Raw genomic sequence first — 14,941 nt, forward strand, 5'->3', positions numbered from 1 at the left:
ATTCTGCATATGAGTAAAATCATATGGTATTTGTCTCTGTCTGACTTCTTTACTCAGCATAATGCCTTCAAGGTCCATCCTTGTTGTTAACAATGGCAAGATTTCATTCTTTTTTATGGCTGAGTAGTATTCCATTATTGTTATAATTGCTTTTGAAGCAGGACTGATCAGCACATAATTAGTTTATGTTTTCCACATGTTAGGTAATATTCTAAGTGCTTTATAACCTTACAATTGCTTAAACAGTGAGAGATTAATACTATCACTTTCTCCACTTTACATATGAGTTCACTGGGGCATAGGGAGGTAAAGCAAGGTGCTCAGGTTAGCATAGCTGATAAGTGGGGAAGCTGTTCAGGTCGTTCATTATACCGTCTGTACCTCTCTTACATGACAGTTTATTGAGTTAACTTAATCCCTACTTGGCACTCTTAGTTACTTTATATGCATTAAAGCTAGTCTTCCCAACAATTTTATAAGCATGGCTTATTATCCTCTCTTGAGATGAAAAAAGTGAGATTCAGAGAGGTTAAGTCAAGGGCCCATTGTCATGCTATTCATGAGTGGCTGAGCTGTGATCAAAGCTGAATTCTGACTCCCAGCCCTTTGTTCTGTACCTTCCTCTCACATGTTGGTTTGATCCAGAAGAGAGAAAGACCAGTTGTCTCGATGCCCTGAAAGCAATTTCTGATAGTGAGTGTCTGGTTAGTGGAACCTTAGAGTGGCTAATCATCAGACCCAAATGGGGAAAGTTGATAAAATGTGCATGCCTAGTCTTCTTTGAAGACCTATGAAACCAGAATCTGCAGGGGTGCGACCCAGAAATCTTCAATTTTCATTATCTTCCCCTAGTGTTTTGGATGACTCTTGGGGTTGGGGAATCGCTGGATCTGATGCTGGGAAAAATCTCTCACAAAGATGAGAGTCCAAGAAATTATCTCTTTTTCATGCCTGAAACAGGAGGTGCTCAGTATCTGTTTCTTTGAAGAAATGAATGTATGAATAAATGAACTTTAATGAACTCTTTGAAATGGTTTCAAAGTATATAGATTAGCCGTAGTGGGTTCATTCTTTATGGACCATGTACTTTTTTCTTTCCTTTAATTCAATTGCTGCTGTCTCAATAAAGTTCTTCTGTGTTAGTGTTTGTTCACCATTGGGTTTATTGAAGACTCTAAAGCAGCCGTGGGCAAACTACGGCCCACGGGCCCCCGTTTGAAATGAATAAAACTGAAAAAAAAAAGACCATACCCTTTTATGTAATGATGTTTACTTTGAATTTATATTAGTTCACACAAACACTCCATCCATGCTTTTGTTCTGGCCCTCCGGTCCAGTTTAAGAACCCATTGTGGCCCTCGAGTCAAAAAGTTTGCCCACCCCTGCTCTAAAGGCTCAGTCTGTAGTTTAGATTACACAGATTTGAATGGACCCAAGGAATGGTCAGTGGGAACTCCCTAGTGGATTTCGAGATTTAGAGCAGCCTGTGGCAGTGATGAATGTGTCTTCAAAGTTTATGCATTTGAATTTGTAACATTGGTTGCTTGTTCTAAGTTTATCCCTATTATTTGAACCAACTGCATTGGAAATCTTGGGAGAACAACTCTTCAAATGTGTTAGAATGTTTTATGCTTGCCGGGAGAATAGCTTTTTTTTTTGGTCAAATTTTAATGTTTTCAATTCTAGATGGACCGGAGCCAGGAAATTGTCAACTGTTTAAATAAAGTGTTTCCTTTCTTTCCTTCCCTCCTTCTCTCTTCCCTTCTTTCTCTCTCTTTGTCTTAGCAAAGAAAAATATTTGCCTAATGAGAAACTCTAAGGGGCTTGGTTGAGGTTCAGTGAATGAGATGGAAAAGTAATTTCAAGTGAGGGGGTGACTACTGTTGTATTTTCCTCCAAATTCCTCTGCTAATCCCCACATCTTGGCCAACTAACTATAGCGCTCTTCTGATTGTCGTACGCACAGTATTTATAACCTATCCTCCGGAATGTGGAAATGTGCGCAAGATCTAAAATTGCTTTAGTGTTTCCAGATTGCAACAGAGACATTTGTAGTGTAGGGAGGCCTGTGGATCCTGCACCTGCGTGTGTCTGATTTTAAGCACAAACTGCCTATCTCCAGAAGCTCTGAGTCCCACGTACAGTAGGAAACCTCTAGGAGAATCCCTCTCCGTGTGAGCTTTTGCATTTGTACCGCATTGCACACACTGTGCTGTCTGGTCACAATCCAGCCAATGCTGAAACCATTAAGATTTTATTAGCTTTGTCCTGGTATCATTATATTACGCCATCGCCAGTGCTTATGGACAGTTCCTATGTTCTGAACTATGATTTTTATAGCCTGAGTTTATTAAGCGCTCCTGGAATAGAGGCTCCTGGAATTAATTAAAAAGAAATCTTCTTAGGCAGCACTAGGAGGGAAACACTTTGCAGAACGCTTTTCCATGATTTGTGTGCTTCGAGTCTAAGTTCCCAGGAAAAGAGTTAAAGTAAAGTAGCTGGAGGAACTGCTGTTACTGTCATCTCCAACGGATTGGCAGGGCCAGGTCTTGCTGTTCTCCAGAGAGCGGTGGTTGCGCGTTGATTTACACCCAGGTTTTTGCAACTGTGTTTTCTGCTTTTAAATACAAATTTATGTTTTTACCTAGCGCCTTCCATGGAGCCAGTCCTCGTAATCTCCAGTTTCCTGGAGGGGAAACATAGTCAATGCAGCATTCAAACAAATAGGAAAGGAAAGAAAGAAACACCACCCCTTTGGCTCTCAATCTTTGAAATCCATCCTGTAAAGCAGAATCTTTTTATTCCCAGCAGTAGAGACTTACAAAGGAAATGGCTAGTGATTATGAAACATGGGCTCCTTTATGACCTTCTAGAAACTGGACTACCTCAGTGAGGAGCAGACAGAGTTGGGGCAAAGGGCTGTGCAGTCCAAGTTTTCTTCTTTTTCTCAGCTGGGCTGAGTGTTGCCTCTTGACCAACATTACAACCAGCTTGGATCCATACGCAGAACTTCTGGAATCCTACCTTGCTTGCAGCTTCTTATCTTTCAGGTTGTCACATAGATGATCCTTCTCCATCAGTGATTTGCTTGATAACCCATGGAATAGGTTACTGCTCTTTACACAGTACCATAATTCTCGGATGCCCCAAAGTTGGTGCTCTTTACGCAGTACCGTAATTCCCTGCTTATCCAGTATTCTCCAGTCACTAAACTTTAAGCCTCACAAAAACCACATCAGCTCTGCAAAAGACTGTACCTCAGTCTAGTGCCCAGTAAATGTTGGTTGAGGAAATGAATGAAAAACATACTGCGTTTTCAGTATGTGCGGCAAGGAGCATTTTTAGGTTTTGTTCATTAGAAACTGACCTTTAATTTTCTCTGTAAAATCAGAATAATAATGTCAACCTTTTCAGGTGCTCAGATGAGGGGGCAGGTCAATGTTTCTCAACGTGGGGAGATGTGCATCCAGGGGAACATTTATGTGGCAATGTCTGGAGACATGTTTGGGTGATTATGGCAGCTCCATAATCAAAGAATTATAGGGCTCAACATGTCAGTAGTTCTGAGGTTGAGAAATCCTGGGGTAAGTGAATGGGCACAGATGGTGGCAGGTCAAAGGTGATTTTATTTTGTTTTATATATTGGAGCTTACCTCTTTGGATAGTACCAATAATAAGTACACAGAGAATAACAGTTTGTAATTATTATGTTTTTGCGATGTGTCAGGCACTATATAAGCTTTTCAGAATATTATCAAACTTAATCCTTTCAAGAATGCTGTGAGTTAGAAACTCATTTCTCTTATGGGGAGACTGAGACTTAAAAGGTTAATTTATCAAAAGTCCTATGGCCACTGAGGGTCAGAGGTAGGATAGGAACTCAGGGCCCTGTCTGTTGGCTATTGCTCTGTACAACTTTCTCTGTAATTACAGTCTCCAGCTCGAGGTCTAACAAGATTTCTGTCTTCAATATTCAGTAGGAATCAGAGCTGAAAATATAGAGGAAATTTTAGCCTACTGAAATTCAAACAATGTCTTTTTCTATGTGTTCATGATTTTACACTTGAGCTACTTTGCATGAAGACACAGTATATTGGCTGGCAGAATATGAAGGCTGCTGTTGATCCAAGGATGAGAAAAAAATCTACCGTGCACTGTTATTTTACGGGGTTCCCAGGAAGCTCCGCGAAAACCCTGAGAATTTGTTGTCACTCCAAACTGCACTTGTCATAGCTGACCAGAATATTGTGATCTAGATTGGACTTTTCTCCTAGGAAGGTGGATACACAGTAGCTGTTTGCCCTGCAATCCTGTGAGGAGCCCTCCTCAGGACCGAATCCTCTTCTTATGCAATTAGAAAAGAAGCACTCCTGATAGCATATACCTGCAAGGGCGCAAGGCCTGGGCAGAGGGAGTTACTCGCTTCCTGCAGAGGGCACAGTTCAGGCAGGTGGAAGATTTACAATTTGGGTACATAATGAGAGTCCCCGGATCTAGTCCTGAGCACTGCGTTCACTCCCAGTGATTATTGCCTAGAGAGGCTGTTAGCTGAGGAACTTTCCAAGTCAATTCTGTCACCCTCAAGAATTGGTTTATTGTTTCTCAGGCCCTAAAATCTTGGCAAGTCAGCACAGTTAAGCATCTACTGTTTTTTGTTTTTTTTTTTTTATGTAGGAACTTACGTAGAGCCCCTAGAGCACCTGTTTTCCCCGCCTTAGGAAAAGTTTTATTCACTGTGGGTTACTATCACGCTGGGAAGCTTCCTGTGGAGGACTCAAAAACAGACTAGATTTTATTCTTTCAGTCTCCATTTCCTCTCTCCTTTGAAGAGTAAATGCTAATAGCGCTGCAGTTTTTTGTTCTTCAATAAATCATGCAAGTAGAGTCCTGATTACAAATGACTCAGACCAGACATAGCGCTTGTCAGTCAGATAAACACTCTTCAAAAATCTGCTGAGGCCAGGTGACATATGTCGTCATTGCACTGGCCCACCTATAAAATGTCATTTGCATGTCAGATGTAATTTGAGTCTATCTCTTGGGGACAGAAGTGGTTAGTAAGCCTTATGCCTTTACTTTTCTCAAAAGAGTCATTTGACATCATGGGTTTACACTCATTCTGCATGTAATAAATTAAAACTGAATGAGTAAATGAGATGGCACTGTGTGTAGAATAGTGCTTCTCAGATCTTAATGCGCACACCCGAGGCTCTCACTAACATGTAGGTCAAGGTTACGGTCCTGGACCAAGGATCATACTTGAGTAGCAGGCTATTGGGGAACATTGAGATGGTTTGAAAATTTGAAACCTAAGCTAAAGAAGGCACCAATCGTATGGCATTAAACTCATTTTTCTTATAATACAACACTTAGTTGTATTATAAATTATTCTTTAACCATAGAGGGGTTTTTTAAAATATAGTTTATTGATTTTTTATAGAGAGGAAGGGAAAGGGATAGAGAGTTAGAAACATCAATGAGAGAGAAGCATTGATCAGCTGCCTCCTGCACACCCCCTACTGGGGATGTGCCTGCAACCAAGGTATATGCCCTTGACCGGAATCGAACCTGGGACCCTTTAGTCCCCAGGCCGACGCTCTATCCAATGAGCCAAACCAGCTAGGACAACCATAGAAGGATTTTACTAGAGGGGATGGCTCCCGTTCAGTGACAAACCATATATCTGGAAGGTTAACAAATTAAATAATGTTTGATACATCCATCTGTTTATGCCTAGAAAGAGACTCCCCCTTTTTTTTAAGAAAAGGTTTCTGAACAATAAGTAATGAATTTGACCATTTTGGTCATGAAAGGCATTTTTAGATGGTTCACCATTTTTTAAATTGTAGAAGACATTTACAATATCCTTGACACTTCAATAGCACTTACAGTGGTGTGTGTTTTCTTTTAATTATCTTTCTAAAGATAGCTAAGGGAACAATTTCAAATTGTTCCTCTGTGCGTTTTGATATAGGTTATTTCAATCTCTGGATATTGGTGAGAATTAAGAGACTCATAGCTTTCCATGTCCTGTCATGTTAGCTTATCCTATAGGAAAATCAAATCTGGCACCTTTCAATTAGCTCCTTTACTGCGCTAATCTCAAAACAGATGAGACTCATCCAGGAGCATGAAGGCACGATTGCTACCTGTGGGTTGCCTTCACTTCCGCAACTGTGTCTTCTCTCGTGTCAAAGTTTAATGAAAGTCCTTCTTTAAAAGCAGGAAAAACTCACAGGTGGGAAGAAGTTCTGCTGTTGAAAAATAATGTATTCCCAATCATGAGCTCTGCAACCCTCTAAGGCAGCGGTTCTCAATCTGTGGGTCGCCAACCTGTGGGTCCAGACCCCTTTGGGGTTGAACAACCCTTTCACAGGGGTCACCTAAGACCATTGGAAAACACATATATAATTACATATTGTTTTTGTGATTAATCACTATGCTTTATGTTCAATTTGTAACAATGAAAATACATCCTGCATATCAGATATTTATATTACGATTCATAACAGTAGCAAAATTACAGTTATGAAGTAGCAACGAAAATAATTTTATGGTTGGGTCACAACATGAGGAACTGTATTAAAGGATCGCGGCATTAGGAAGGTTGAGAACCACTGTTCTAAGGAATCACAGTGGCATATCTCATCTATACCTGGAGGTCCCAAAAAGGATAAGCGAAAATGTGTTATGGACTGGAGTTTGGTCATTCTACTTGGTAACTCGAATGTAAGCTATTTTGGAGAAAGACAAAGGATGAGAGGAGGCAAGAAATGGGGAAGAAATGTCATTTCTCTGCCATCACTCATGCGTTGGCACCTTATGTTTATAGTGCTTCATCATGGTGTCAGATCAAAAGGCTGCATCTTTAGCCTGGCCACGGTGGCTTAGTGGTTGAATGTCAACCTATGAACCAGAAGGTCACGGTTCGATTCCCAGTTGGGGAACATGCCTGGATTTTGGGCTCGATCCCTAGTAGGGACCATGCAGGAAGCAGCCAATCAATGATTCTCTCTCATAGTTGATGTTTCTATCTTTCTCTCCCTCTCTGAAATCAATAAAAAATTATATATATATATATATCCTATATAATAAAGAGCTAATATGCTAATTAACAGGACAGCCAAATGACCTTCCAGACGACCTTCTGGACAAAGCCAGGGCTGCCAGGGCCCACTGAGGTAGCTGGGGCTGCGAGAGCCAAAACCCTTGCACAAATTTCCTGCATTGGGCCTCTAGTGTATATGTATATACATATATATACATATATATATACACATACACATATATATATACACATAATATATATACACACACATATATATCTACACATACATATATATATATACACAAACATATATATACACATACATATATATATACACACACATATATATACACATATATATGTGTGTGTATATATATATATATATAGGCTGCATTTTTTAAAATGACTTTGTCAGTCCCTATTTTGCATTGGTTTATTTATAACTCAAAAGGGTTTCACATTGTTTTTCCTTAAATCTTATTAGTTCCTCATTCACTTGTCTCATCTTGAAATAAGACTTGGACCAGTTGGATTTGTAGGTGACCTCCATATTTAATTCAGTGGGTTCAGCAGTGTGCCTATCTATTTTGATATGCAAATAGGTACTGAAGAGAATGTGCTGATTGGGATTGTAAAATACACAATATGATCATCTGTAGCAAGAGGTAACAGTATGATTTTGTTTGGAAGATAATTGAGTCATTTTCATTTCTTGAATATCTTTGCAACTAAATCGTTCTTACTTAAAGTATCACTTAATGCCAATCACCTGCCTCTAGTCATTTAGTCCCAATTACATCATTCTTGAAAGGTGTACAATCAGGTCAACACTTCTTCCATTACTTCCCTTAACTGACTTTTTCTCTCTGCTTTCCTACAACAGGTTGCAGATCGAGCTTAACCGAGAAGGTCTTAGGCTGACTAACGCTGCCCGGAACTACAACTGGAGAAGGGTCTTCCGCCTGCCCAGCTGGGCCCATATTGAGCGCTCATAACTCGGCTTCCTTTGTTGCCTGTGCAGAAAATTATTTTTTGGAGCATCTGTATAGAAAATTTTCTCTATTGAAGTTTTTTTTTTTTCTTTTCTTTTCTTTTTTTTTTTTTTCGTTTTTTTTTTTTTTTTGCACATGGAGGACAATAGTAAGGAGTGCACCACAGGCTCATAAGACCAGAGGCCGCAGGAAGATCCTTCCAGTGTGGGCCTTTGGGACTTTTCCTCTGGTTGGATTTCTGGACTTCGACAGATCCCATCCAATCATTTTGGATTTGCTTTTTTTCATCTTTTTCTTTTGCCCAGCACATTGTATTTTATTTCTGGACTTCAGAAATGGGCCTGCAGACCACACAGTGGCCCAGCCATGGGGCCTTCCTCCTGAAATCTTGGCTTCTCATTTCCCTGGGGCTCTACTCGCAAGTGTCCAAACTCCTGGCGTGCCCCAGCGTGTGCCGCTGTGACCGGAACTTCGTCTACTGCAACGAGCGAAGCTTGACCTCAGTGCCTCTTGGGATCCCGGAGGGCGTAACCGTACTCTACCTCCACAACAACCAAATTAATAACGCGGGGTTCCCTGCAGAACTGCACAACGTCCAGTCGGTGCACACGGTCTACCTGTACGGCAACCAACTGGATGAGTTCCCCATGAACCTTCCCAAGAACGTCCGCGTCCTCCACCTGCAGGAGAACAACATTCAGACCATCTCGCGGGTGGCTCTCGCCCAGCTCCTGAAGCTAGAAGAGCTCCACCTGGATGACAACTCCATCTCCACGGTGGGGGTGGAAGACGGGGCCTTCCGGGAGGCCATCAGCCTCAAGCTGCTGTTTCTCTCCAAGAACCACCTGAGCAGTGTCCCCGTCGGGCTCCCCGTGGACTTGCAGGAGCTGCGAGTGGATGAGAACCGGATCGCTGTCATCTCAGACATGGCCTTTCAGAACCTCACGAGCTTGGAGCGCCTCATTGTGGACGGGAACCTCCTGACCAACAAGGGCATCGCCGAGGGCACCTTCAGCCATCTCACCAAGCTCAAGGAGTTCTCCATGGTGAGGAACTCGCTCTCCCACCCCCCGCCCGATCTCCCAGGGACGCATCTGCTCCGGCTGTATCTGCAGGACAACCAGATCAACCACATCCCCCTGACCGCCTTCGCCAACCTCCGCAAGCTGGAGCGCCTGGATATCTCCAACAACCAGCTGCGCGCGTTGACCCAAGGGGTCTTCGACAACCTCGCCAACCTGAAGCAGCTGACGGCGCGGAATAACCCTTGGTTCTGTGATTGCAGCATTAAGTGGGTCACCGAGTGGCTCAAATACATCCCTTCCTCCCTCAACGTGCGCGGCTTCATGTGCCAAGGCCCCGAGCAGGTCCGGGGGATGGCCGTCAGGGAGCTGAATATGAATCTTCTGTCGTGCCCCACCACGACCCCGGGCCTGCCTGTCTTCACCCCAGCGCCCAGCACCGCGGCTCCGACCACTGAGCCGCCCACTCCCGCTGTCCCCACCCCTGGCAAAAGCCACCCGCCTCCGACTCCGACCACCTCCAGACTCCCCACGATCCCCGACTGGGATGGCAGAGAAAGAGGGACCCCGCCTCTTGCGGAGCGGATCCAGCTGTCCGTGCGTTTTGTGAACGACACTTCCATTCAAGTCAGCTGGCTGTCTCTCTTCGCGGTGATGGCCTACAAACTCACGTGGGTGAAAATGGGCCACAGTTTAGTCGGGGGCATCGTTCAGGAGCGCATCGTCAGTGGGGAGAAGCAGCATCTGAGCCTGGTCAACTTGGAGCCCAGATCCACCTACCGGATCTGCCTGGTGCCCCTGGATGCTTTTAACTACCGGGCCGTGGAGGACACCGTTTGCTCGGAGGTCACCACCCACGCCTCGTATTTGAACAACGGCAGCAACACTGCCTCCAGCCACGAGCAGACGACGCCCCACAGCCTGGGCTCCCCGTTCCTGCTGGCGGGCCTGATCGGGGGCGCCGTGATCTTTGTGCTCGTGGTCTTGCTCAGCGTGTTTTGCTGGCACATGCACAAAAAGGGGCGCTACACGTCCCAGAAGTGGAAATACAACCGCGGCCGGCGGAAAGATGACTACTGCGAGGCGGGCACCAAGAAGGACAACTCCATCCTGGAGATGACAGAAACCAGCTTTCAGATCGTCTCCTTAAATAACGATCAGCTCCTTAAAGGAGATTTCAGACTGCAGCCCATTTACACCCCAAACGGGGGCATTAATTACACAGATTGCCACATCCCCAACAACATGCGATACTGCAACAGCAGTGTGCCGGACCTGGAGCACTGCCACACGTGACGGCCCGGGGCCAGCGTCACGCCGGCGCCCGGGGACACTTCCGGGAACACACACGTGTGCGCGCATAGAGACACGCAGATTACATTTGATAAATGTTACTCAGATGCATTTGTGCATTTGAATACTCTGTAATTTATACGGTGTACTATATAATGGGATTTAAAAAAAAAAGTGCTATCTTTTCTATTTCAAGTTAATTACAGACGGTTTTGTAACTCTTTGCTTTTTAAATCTTACAAAATATATATATAGTTGCTGAAGTACTGTACAGGGTTGTACAAAGAGAACCCAATGCCAAGGCGAGAGAACCGGTGATTCTTCCTTCCGATGCACATTCACCACTTTGCTGTTGACGCTGTCAGGATCCATTCCTTTTCCTAGAGCTGGTGGTCAGATGAAAGGGGCCATGAAAATGGACTCATCGGGGTAGGAGAAATAATAGGGGTCAAACAAAGGATGGCCCAGATATCTTCATGCTATTTCTATACTTCCTAGTCTGGTAAAAAAAGTTTAAAAAAATGCCAAAATATAAGAAAGGAGGTAGTTACCCTGATTTGACCCAAAGCAGGAAATGGAGAGAGCATCACCAGGAAGTCAGTTCCTGTGAGATAAGTTAATCCAAACTGGCGGCATCAAGAAAATGAGGCGAGTTTTGAACAGACCCTCAAACCTGGGGGTTGGTGTTCTGACCAGGAATTTATAAAAAATCACTCCTCGTGCTTCCCTGGTCTTATGTGATAACAGAGTTAGAGACCCGAGTCAGATTCCACTCATCTTCGGGGACAGGTACGATGTCCCAGCAAGAAAATTCCCTTTAGAAGTGTTACTATTCAAAGTATATGTCAGGTTGAATCACATTCAACAGAGATATATTCTAGAATACTTTTTTTAGAAGAGGCTAATAAAAATAATGGGAAGATTATATTGAATGGAATTATTTTTGATAATGAGAATTATTTGGTAGAGTCGCTGCAGCTATGTCAACATGATATTGAGACAAACAAGGGGTCATCAGTGTTTGGAATATACTAAGACAGCTCGGTATTTAAAAAGTATTGATACTTTTCAGACAACAGCAAGAGATCAGTGGTTCTGCTATACTGTCAACTGCCTTTGTTAGTATCATGTTGAAATAGCTTGAATTAATACCTTTAACCCCTCGCAAATTCTTGTCTTCCAATCACCTCACATATATTTTCATAATTAGCTATTTATGCTCTTTGTTTTTCTCCCCACTCTAGTCAAAATTTAAAAGAAAGTTATGGATGCCAGTCTTGGTTTCACAAAATATCCATATACACTTTAAAATGCATACTAATTTTCACTGCTAATAATTCTATAAGGACACATCAAAACTGACCAAAAAATGCATTTTTTTTAAAAAAAGCAATATTGAGTTTTCTCCTTGGGTTGACTTTGATTCTGTCCCATTTTGAAATTTTATTTATTCCTTTTCAATCTCAGATGTTCCTCTTCTTTGGGGATTGGAGAGGGATAATCAATCTTATATTAACATGATAACAGATGAAAAATGAACAAGTCAGAGAGCCAAGATTTTTTTCCCCTAATTTTGGCAGGGCTGGGCACAGAACAGAGGGCATAGAGAAGAGAGGGATGCTCGTGCTTCAATCTGGACCATTTTGAGGCAATGTCCATCTTCAGAAAGCGTATATAATTTCTTCCTTTCCATCTTTTAGATTTAGAAGGGCTATAGATCTCATATATTTTCTAAAAAAAATATACCCTTGGAAAATTCTTTTCAAAGTCAAATTTAGGCATTTCACTCTGTGTTGCATATTTCCTCTACCACTGGCCATTATTTTAGGGACCCATAAAGTTAATGTCACAATCATTTTGTGCTTGTGCTCACTCACACACACACTCTCTCTCTCTGTCACTCACTTTTAACAAAATAGAACTGTGATGTGTCTTCTTTGTAAGTTAAGGTATAAAATGCTATGCAAGTTTTTCTTTATAGTAAGAGCTTTATTTTCTTTAATAATATAGCCCCAACTTATATGTTTTAACCTTCCTTGTCCCTCAGAATAAGCAGAAAACATAACTGATGATATCATGTTCTAGACACAAGAATTGAAACTGTGTAGTCAGTTGAGCTGAAATTAACTATGAATTAATTGAATTAATTCTACAGTGATTTTGATTTCCATTTTAGTTGATTAGCTAGTGAGTTTTGGCTGTTGCTTTTCTAGAGCTAGGTCCACACAGTGAAGGGATAAGACAATCTGTGCAGGTGATCAGTAAAGCAGTGAACCATCTAAACTTCAGGACAATGACATGGGGTTTTGTGTATTCAACTGGATAATTCACTTCCACCACCCTCTTCACCTTGGCTGTGTAGATAAAACTATGTGTTCAAATGATGGTACTTTGACTTTTGAGGTTGTTTTTCCTTTTATTCACAGAATAATCACTCTTATTTATTTGTTTTGTGTGTCTAACCCCTAGTGGGGTATTTGGCTGCTAAAATGATTTACTCTGGGCCAAGGTTGGAGAGGTTCTTTAACATCTTATGGGATTCACAGAATTATTTGGGGCTTACGTGGTCTGTAGGGGACTAGTCATGTGAAATGATCAGGATGATCGCAAAAGGTTTCTTTGCTAGAAGATGCTCCTGAAGAGAGAGAACCTGGTTACATCTTGTAGTGCAACATGACACAGATGGCCAAAATGAAAATCGGTCTCGGTTTGTAATCACATAACCGAGGCGCTCACCTACACCAAGATGAGAAACACATCGTGGGATTTGTAATGTGGTATGTGTTTTAGGAAAACTGGTAAGCAACCATCAGTGGTGGACTATGCTTTGATGTATTTGGGCCTGTTTTGCTGGCATCGTTATGTATTCTGAGGTGTTTAGCTGAGAGTCAAAGTTGAAGGTGCAGGCCAAGACCATGAGCAAAGCCATACCCACTGGCTTATAAAGAGCTTGATGCTGTCTGACCAAGTGAGATGATTTCAGAGAGTAGGCCACCAACAGGCAGAGGAAATTCTCAAAGGAATAGGCATAGTCATGATCATAGAGATATTACTGACCATCAGTCATGCCCAGGGTCATCATGAATACCCCTTGTTTAAGGAAATGTGTTTGATCATGGTGGGACCCTGGGCTTCCCTCGAAACTAGCAGATGCATTAGTGGCCCATCACATGGGACAGTCGCAGGCAGAGACTGGACTGTATTCCCCTCATTCTACCCTGTGAGAAAATATTACAATTTCTAATTACCTGGATGTTGGTTGAAAATACATTAGAATTTCCCCTCCTGATGTTAAAAATAAGGTGTAATGTGACCAGTCTGGTAAGAAGTATTAATGAAGTAGCTAATATTACAGGTCCATTTCCTACCAGTGCAGATCGTAATGGTCTCAGACATTTCACAGGAGTCAGGACTTCCCCACGGAGGACATGCTCTTCGTGTGAGCAGAGCATCCATTCCAAACACAGGGAGCAGATGTGGTCCTTGACCAGCGAACCGCAGCTGCAGAGCCCATTGCAAACTTTGACAGTGAAGTGGTTACTTTCCATTGACTTCTTTGTTCATAACACCTTTCTCTAACTCTTAACAAGGAGACATTACGTTTTACTTTAGAAAGTGAGAATAACTTTGCTCATGACTTACTTTTCCAGCTGCCTGGGAAAGCAAAGCAGGAAAGAGTGCCCAATTGGGAAAGAGATATATACACAGAACAAACAAAAGACCCCTTCCAATCCTCAATCCTGTCAACCCTTGCCTGAGGCTCTTATTTTTAACTCCAAGTTCTAATATAGAAAGCTGTCATTTATATCCTTCTCTGATGTCTTCAGCAGGATAGAAAGACAGTACTGGTGATGGGGATGCTTGTCACTTGAGTGTGGGGAGAAAGTTTTGTACATGTATGACACTGTTGTTATAACACACCAATTATGTCATTTTGCTAAGCGCCTCGTTTTTCTAGCAGCACACCCTCCAGAAGAGCACAATGCAAGGCCATCGCAACAGGCATTTTTACACAAGTGTAAAACACGTGTGCACACACACACACGCTGGGGCATTTGTAGAGAGATGAGATGTCAGATTTATAACCTCGCGGAGGCAAGATGAAGGCGTTGCCACTGTGTGTCCCTCAGAGGACCTGTATATCTTCACTGAAAGTTAACCCTGATGATGTGTTATTGTTTGAATCATATGTTGATTTGCTTCTGGTTTGTGTTTCATGTGTTCTTGCTGACAAGGGACTGCAAGGGGCTGGAAGATTCTGCATCGCTCACCCTCTGAGACCTATCATGTCGCACACTTTGTTAACTACAAATTCACTCTACACTATACAGTACCTTGTTGATATATTCAGTAAAGGCTTATTTTAAAAGAAAACCACATTGTGTTTATCTGAGTAAGTTTATTGGGTTACAGCCAATGCTTGTCAATGGTAGAGAAACGAGGGATGGTTCTAGATCATACAGGAAGCGGGCAGGAATGAAGGAGGGAATAGGATTTTTGTTCTCTCCGACCTTGAAGACAGCATTGGTGTTTTAAGATCATTTGACTCTTTTCATGTAGGGGTTTTACATGAAATCTTCATGTTC

General features: G+C 42.4%; 1 protein-coding gene across 2 annotated transcripts in view; it reads left to right on the forward strand.

Moving 5' to 3' along the window:
- The window catches only part of FLRT2 (fibronectin leucine rich transmembrane protein 2), a 98,360-nt gene extending 83,636 nt beyond the window's left edge, over positions 1-14,724 (forward strand). For both annotated transcript variants that reach the window (XM_036314701.1, XM_036314692.1), the window contains exon 2: positions 7,932-14,724. In XM_036314701.1, the coding sequence (XP_036170594.1) occupies positions 8,376-10,358 (1,983 nt within the window). In that variant the 5' untranslated portion in view covers positions 7,932-8,375 and the 3' untranslated portion in view covers positions 10,359-14,724. The remainder of the gene's footprint in view (positions 1-7,931) is intronic.
- The last annotated feature ends 217 nt before the right edge of the window (positions 14,725-14,941 follow it).

The sequence above is a fragment of the Myotis myotis genome, unplaced genomic scaffold (genome assembly GCF_014108235.1).
Source record: "Myotis myotis isolate mMyoMyo1 unplaced genomic scaffold, mMyoMyo1.p scaffold_m19_p_1, whole genome shotgun sequence".
NCBI lineage: Eukaryota > Metazoa > Chordata > Mammalia > Chiroptera > Vespertilionidae > Myotis > Myotis myotis.